The sequence below is a fragment of the Xenopus laevis genome, chromosome 9_10L (genome assembly GCF_017654675.1).
Source record: "Xenopus laevis strain J_2021 chromosome 9_10L, Xenopus_laevis_v10.1, whole genome shotgun sequence".
In the NCBI taxonomy this organism is placed as follows: Eukaryota; Metazoa; Chordata; class Amphibia; order Anura; family Pipidae; genus Xenopus; species Xenopus laevis.
This window is the reverse complement of record NC_054387.1, coordinates 128255814-128263443: the sequence shown is the minus strand read 5'-3', so window position 1 is coordinate 128263443 and position 7630 is coordinate 128255814. Positions and strand designations below refer to the sequence as shown.

At 38.0% G+C, this 7630-nt stretch overlaps 1 protein-coding gene across 1 annotated transcript; it reads right to left on the bottom strand.

Moving 5' to 3' along the window:
- Positions 1–279: 279 nt before the first annotated feature.
- Positions 280–7143, bottom strand: LOC121398018. Its single transcript, XM_041576385.1, has 6 exons — positions 7055–7143; positions 3913–4248; positions 3573–3758; positions 1806–1831; positions 947–1069; positions 280–801 (listed from the first exon to the last, which is right to left on the bottom strand). The coding sequence occupies exons 2-5, from the start codon at positions 4199–4201 to the stop codon at positions 947–949; spliced, it is 624 nt and encodes a 207-aa protein (XP_041432319.1). The 5' UTR covers positions 4202–4248; positions 7055–7143; the 3' UTR covers positions 280–801.
- Positions 7144–7630: the final 487 nt, after the last annotated feature.

Sequence of the window (7630 nt, the reverse complement as noted above, 5' to 3'; positions counted from 1 at the left end):
TTACATGGACGTGTAAGGGGGGCCCTGGCCACCGATGTGGAAAGAAACAAGACAGGAAGGAAAAGAACAGAAAGGAATTACATAAAATATAATTAGAGATATCCCTTTGTGGCACCTCTTAGTAATTATATAAACCATTATTTCATTGGTCTCTCTCTGCCTTTTGGCCGCAAAAAAGGTTTTTTTTTAAGAATATGTAAGAATCATTTGTATCCGTTTTATCAAAGGGGAACTATCATGAAATAAATAATTCTTCAAATGAATCATCACATCATGTTATTAAAGTTCCTAAATATAATGTATTAGAAATTATATACAGCTTTTAAAATGTTTCAGTTTTTATAGTGAACCCACTGGAAGCTGCTTCTCTTCTTCAGGCTGCAATGGGGAGAAAATTACAGAGCTAGAAGAGGACACTGTTTTGATGTTGCTCTGCTTACGTCAGATGACTTTTCTGTGGTCTTTCCTAAGCCAACCACCATCAGGAATGTTTCCACTTCTCATGATTATCGCCCAATCAGACAATATGACTGACAAAAAGATTGTTAATATCTTGAAATCTAGAAAAAAAGTATAATGTATAATATTATAAAGTTCAAAAGTACTTGCAGGGGCTCCTTAAACAATTTTATTTTTATACAAGATAAGTTCATTAATTTCAACTTTTTTCTTTTGTAAGTTTCCATGATCAGTTCTGGAGCTCTATGAATAAATGTAGGGTACATATAACATGAAAGAATCTGCTGATGGGGCTCCAGTGACTCTCTCTTGTAGGTTCTTGGACACTTTGACTTGTATAGTCTGTGGAAATAAAGTTAAAGTTAGAAGGTCCATGAATCACATTAGGAACCAAAGGTTGGCTCCAGTTTTTCAAGTGCCAACCATACACTTTTAAAATAACCTACATATGAGTTCAAGGTTATTGACTCTCACATCAGTAACATACCTACTCTTTACTAATGAAATTCCACAGTCTAAATTTTAGGCTTCTTTTTGTAAATCTTCTCCAAAGGAATATTGTTGCGACAGTAATTGTTGCGAAAGTAACAATCAGAAGAACTTTAGGTGTCTGTAAAAAAATAGGGAGAATTAAAGGCGACCAAAAAAAAAATATTCCAAGTACTATTTTCTGACATTGGTCAAGCAAAATAAACTTTAATTACACAATATAAATTATTTGAATCTTGTTTCATTCGGTCTGGGAAGCAGGCAGGCGCCATTTTGTGGGCACTGTTATAAATTCAAGCCTTGCATCATCTCAAAATCTTGTTTATGCCTTTGAATGGGGGACCTGATGTCCATCCCCATGTCCTGGTCACACAATTAAATGGTAAAGAGAGAGGGGGAATGTGGGGAGAGCAGTGATTTCTAGGAAGTGCTGAATGGAAAGTGACCGCCTCTATGCCTAAGGCATATTAGATTGACAGCTGAGATTTTTAAATGCATTTACAACAGCTATGAATGCTTTAATAAAAAAAAAAATTTGGATTTCATGTTTAATTTGAAAAGGACTTTTATTATCAAGCTTTTTATGTCGGGCTGACATAAATACAAAACTGACAGATTAAACTGACAGATTATACACCTAACTGTCCTTGAACTGTCCTTGATATGAACCAGACTGTATTAGAGCTTTCAAGCTGGAACAATAAGGGTTGTGCAAGGCAAGGGCTAAGGTACGAGTGGCATTTTGGATGATAGTGTGGGGCAGGTCTGAGGGCACTGGGCAGTGAAAATGCCAATACTGGGAGAAGAGGATCAAATACGTTATTAATTCAAGCTGGTGGAGCTGCTTTTATACATACCCACGTTGATTTTCTTTCTCTGTATGCTAAAGAAGAAGAGAAAAAAATGTGATAACTAAGACAAGAGACACATTCTACTTTTAGTGGATATAGTGGCATCTAGACATCAGGAAGTCTATGTTCATTCTAGAAACTGAAAATGATTCAACTGATTTCAAAGGTTTTAGGGAGCTTGGCTAAAACAAGAATTTCCCTAAATTTGAAATTCACCTTTATATAAAATTTTAGAATGTTTACAGTTGATTTATTAACTTTTACATTTAAATCTCTAATTGTGATTAAACTTTTTATGTGATCACAAAGGAAAGGGAATCATTTATATAACGATTTTCTTCAGTGAGGCTTAAAGCGCTTTTACAGCAAGCAAGGAAGCCATTATATGTGCTGGGACACCAGGACTTATCCAGGGTCACAAAGAGTTGCCACATGAATTTGAACAAGGGTCTCCAGCAGGAGATCCCTCATCAAAGACTGTTTGCTAAACCTCTAGGCCAACTCCTTCTCCAAATTGGTTACAATCACAAACACATTTACAAATAAACATATTTAAAATTAAGCTCAAGTTGGAAAAAAGTCATCCTTCTATAATTTTTTTTATAAAAACAATTGATTTCATCATTTTCACAACATCTCAAAAAAGTAGTAGAATATTCATTTTTTTATTCATAATTTTGAAATTTTTGTTAATTTAATACCACTTAAGTTTAAGAGATAAGATTTTTAGTCAAAATATTCTTAAATCTTGGGAAAAAAAACCCTGATCTTGATTAAAAAAAATTGCCCCATGGGGTTCTGCATTGGTGCACTAAAGTTTTAATTTTGTGCTGTAATCGCCTATATTGAGTTAATTATTTTTCCCATGGGGTAGGACATTGGCCCCTTCATATTGCTGCCACACAACAGAAGCCCTTGTGAATGACTTTATAATACACAAAAGCCATGAATATCCTGTAAATGATATCCTTATAAACGGTGAGTTCTGATGTCATCAGTTATAAACGGTGAGTTCTGATGTCATTTCTGTCACATGACTCCCTGAAACTTGTGTATTATAATAAATGGTCATGAAACTCCTCGGAAACTTATAATATCCCTATATTTTACAAGAGGGGGTACTTTATTCACTATATAAACATCAACAAAACTATCTAAAAAAATTATTATTGTTGTGACAGGAAACCCCTAAAACCAATGTATTTGATACATGACTTTAGGGGGGTTATTTACTAAACTTTACATTTTTCTGGTCAGGCTTTTTGAGGCAAAAACTCTAATTTTTCATGAAATAAAAACTATACTTTTCTAAATTTATTATACCCTGATGCTGCAAAAAGTGTGAATCTGAAAACCTGCCATCTCAGACCTGTCCGAGTCATGTATAAGTCAATGCAATTTGAAGATACCATGGTTAATCTCGGTTTAGTCCGATAATCATAAAATTTGGGGTTTTCAGGCAAAAACCTGAAAAATGTAGTGATTCGGGAGAAAATTCACAAAAAATCGTACAATTCTTTTTTTTCTCTCTGTTTTTTTTCCGGATCCTATTTATTTGATTTATTTTAATAATAAATAAAGCAAAATCGGGGATGGGAGTTGGTTGAGCTTTTTTATTGAAACAATGAGATAAAATCTCATTTTAGTAAATAATTCTCTAGGTATTGGCCAGTCTTGACTTTGAACATACAGTACCTTCGGCTTTTTGGGGATGACATTATTAGACAATGGAAGGGGCTAAGAACCAATTACAAACGTGTTCATGTTCATTACCAGATCTGAACGCGTCCAGTAGGATTTGTTGCTTGGCCACTGCCATTGGGTCTTTCTCCTTGTCGCTGAAAAGAAGAAGTTCTTTGGCCCACCTTGAGATACTTGGTTGAGACTGCAAGATAAGGTCTTTGACTTCATCATCACTGTTTTTAAGGTCATCAATCACAACTATCACATTCTGGCGTCCTAAAAAATAGTAACTAATTATCAAAAAATAAAGTTATGGGGTTCAAATACTGTAGGTCAGAATTACTTTTTTTTGTCAGCTTTGAAAATTATACACCATTGATAAGCACTTTATGAGTTTGATCATTCGCTGATACGTTTCAAATGTTCTTACCCAGCTGGTCAGAGAGGTACTGGAGCTCAGTATTATACAAGGAATCAGTCACGTCTGTGATGTTCAGTCGTCCGTCGTTATGGGTATGATAGAGCAGTGCAAAGGAGGTTTTCTCTACCTCTGATCTCCATTCTTTCCCATTGCTGTTGTTTATGGGTAAGTAAGTGACCTTACCCAAAAGTCCATGGTATGGATGTGACCGCAGGTTATTGAGAATCCAAAGAACATTGTCCTCGGCAGCCCTGGTGGTAACTGATACATTCAGCTTCTCATCTTGGGTCACCTTCATGTTCAAGAAAGAGCTCCGCTATGGATACTTAGTTTCAAAGAAATGTTCTGGACGTAGAAAAAGATTGAATTAGACCACAGGCACATCCAATAACAAATATATATGGACATTTACAGGCATTAGGCAATTTCCAGGTGGTTGGATGGCACAGAATATGTTTGGTAAGTATTAATTGCCTGCTAGCCAACCAATGAACACTTGTTTATTCCTTTACTAGTCCCTAGAAAGCTGTGTTAGTGAATGGTGGCAGCATTCTACTTACTTTGTAGGGATACTGTCAAGGGAAAACATGCTTTTTTCAAAACGCATCAGTTAATAGTGCTGCTCCAGCAGAATTCTGAACTGAAATCTATTTTTCAAAAGAGCAAACAGATTTGTTATATTTAATTTTGAAATCTGACATGGGGATAGTCATATTGTCCGTTTCCCAGGTGTCCCCAGTCATGTGACATGTGCTCTGATAAACTTCAGTCACTCTTTACTGCTGTACTGCAAGTTGGAGTGATATCACCCCTTTTCTCCCCCCCCCCCAGCATCCTAACAATATAACAATGGGAAAGTAAACTGATAATAGCTCCCTGACACAAGATAACGGCTCGCTGGCAGATACGAGAGTAGCACTCAATAGTAAAAATCCAAGTCTCGCTGTGACTCCTCCAGTTACACTGAATAGGAGAAACAACAGCAGAAAGTAGTTCCATCCTAAAGGGCTGGCTCTTTCTGAAAGCACATGACCAGGCAAAATAACCTGAGATGCACCTACACACCAATACTACAACTAAATACACTTGTTGGTTCATAAATGACGTTTTATATGGTGGAATGAATTATTTCAACGGTAAGTACTGTAATTTAGAAATAAAAACTGCACCATAAAAATCATAACAGTATCTCTTTAAAAAATCTACCCCTCGCATGATCACCTGCCAACTGATGGAGATGATTATGTTTGGAGCACTATGAATGCCACCTATGGCTCTAAAGGTCAGCTGGTAAATGATCTTCTATGGATCGGATGGTTCTAAACAGCATCATTTGAGTGGGAGAACGTGGAGCACTGACCCTATGTGCATGACCCTCAACTTAGGGGCAGATTTATCAAGGGTTGACTTTCAAGTTCATTGGAGTTATTTAAAACTCCCATGAACTCCCATGAATTTGAAATCAGACCAATTGCAATTTATTACAAATTCGAATTTTTGGAACTCGGGTGAATACGATCGACCTGCAAACTCAAATCGAATTGGAATCAAATTCTATTTGAGTTTTAAAACTCGATTGTCAGGAAGGCAGCAAACAACTCTAAATTGATCCCAGGACGTCCCCCATAGGCTAAAACAGCAATTTGGCAGGTTTAAGGTGGCGAATAGTTGAATTTGAATTCTTACAGGACCAGGACCATTTTTTTTTTTAAAAAACTCAAATCAAATTTTGACTAATGCCTAGTCAGTTTTCCAAAAAAACCCCTCTAAAATTCAAATTTCAAAATTCGAAATTTGAATTTTTACTTCAATCCTTGAGAAATCTGCCCCTTCGTGTCAACTACAAGGGACCATCACTGTGGCATAGGGATGTAGCGAACTGTTCTGCTGCGAACTAGTTCGCGTCCGCCGAATGTTCGCGAACGTTTGGGAACGTTCGCATTTTGAGTTCGCGTTCGATTCGAATACAAGTCGTTCGACCATTCGAATTCCTTCGACCGCTAAAAATCGAACGATTTCCATTCGTTCGAACGATTGTAAGCATTCGATCGAATGAAAATCCTTCGATCGAATGGCTTCGATCGTTCGATTCAAATGAAAATCCTTCGATCGAACGATTAAAATCCTTCGATCGTTCGATTCGAACGATTTTAGCGGGTGTTCGAAGTTCGCGAACTGTCCGCGAACGTTCGCATTTTTTGCCGGTGTTCGCGAACGGCGTTTGCGAACACCAAATCGGCAGTTCGCTACATCCCTACTGTGGCATACTACAGCCATTAGGAAGGTGAGATCCTTGCTAAGGTGAATCTTGAGCTTGTGACTTTAACCTTCAATATCAGCTGCTGATACTATGGCAGAGTACAAAGTTAGGCAGTAAAAAATGTTGTCCTTTACCCTGCCCCTGGAATGTCCTGACCAGTCACTACTTGGGGCAACTAGGCATTTGCATTGTTCTGACTGTATATACAACTGACAAAATATAACAGTACTCAGCTTCCCTCCAGCCAAGACTCCAGTTTCCACAATTTCTTGCATGTTCTATGATTAATAGACCTGTAATGCAGGGACATCATAGATGTATCCAAGACATTGTGGGCTGGAGGAGCTGCTACAAGTCTTTGAGTAGCTGATTTACAGACCAGTCATTAGAAGTGTGGCTGTCCCTCCTGAAGAGCAGTGGTTCTGTGAAGAGGGACATTACACCCAAAGAATTATTGGGGGAAAGTAGCTGCAACTGAATCTATAACAATGTATCCCACAGGCCACAGCTGCTAGTTTGCAAAACCACACACAGTCATAGACACAGGACTTCAACTCTACTGAGGTCTATTAAGAAATCTGAAGATAAAATGTAAGCTGAGATCTCCCAGAAGTATGAACACGAGTAGAGTACAAGAAGTATGAGTTGAGTAGGGAAGATAAAAAGAGCCAGAACTGGACAGGAGGGTATAAAGTGGCAATACTTGAGGGTTTACTTACTAAGCAGGAAGTTCAGAGAAATACAGAGAAGAGTACATGTAATGCAGACATATAGCAAGTTTCTCGGTTCCCCGAATGAGAGATTCCCTGAATGAGAGATTGTGAGATGTTGATGGACAGTGAATTCTGCCACAGGGCCTGAGGTGTGGGGGATGATGGGGCAGTTACTCACCAAGTGCCAGGCAGCCGTGCAGTTAGGGATTATGGAGGCAGTCAGAGATGTGGAAAATAGGATAAGAAAAATAGGAAAGTGAAAGCAGCACAGTGTGTCCTTCAGATAAAGTCGCTGCATTAATCATGCACAAAGTCTACACAACGAGAAACCTTGCAGAACCTTATATACAGGCACATGACAAAGAGTAATACAATAGTAGTGTAAATAATCACACATGGGATCAATATAGTAGGCTGTGTATATATGCACATGTTTCTGTGTTACTCTGTGTTACTCTGTGTTAATACTGGGTCTCTCTGTATTACACACATTGCTGGATACTCTCTGCCTGAGTTAGTACTGTCTCTGTTTATTAGACTCTGCTGAGTATTCTGTGCCTGAGTTAGTACTTCTCTGTGTATTACACTCTGCTGGATACTCTGTGCCTGAGTTAGTAGTGTCTCTGTGTATTACACTCTGCTGGATACTCTATTCCTGAGTTAGTACTGTCTCTGTGTATTAGACTCTGAGGGATACTCTGTCCCTAAATTAGTACTTCTCTGTGTATTACACTCTGCTGAGTACTCTGTGCCT

Coding starts and splice junctions, on each gene's coding strand:
- LOC121398018 (XM_041576385.1), bottom strand. CDS start 4,201: ATGAAGGTGACCCAAGATGAGAAGCTGAATGTATCAGTTACCACCAGG. Junction 3,759..3,912: donor GTACCTCTCTGACCAGCTGG/GTAAGAACATTT, acceptor ACTATTTTTTAG/GACGCCAGAATGTGATAGTT. Junction 1,070..1,805: donor GAGAAAGAAAATCAACGTGG/GTATGTATAAAA, acceptor ATTTTTTTACAG/ACACCTAAAGTTCTTCTGAT.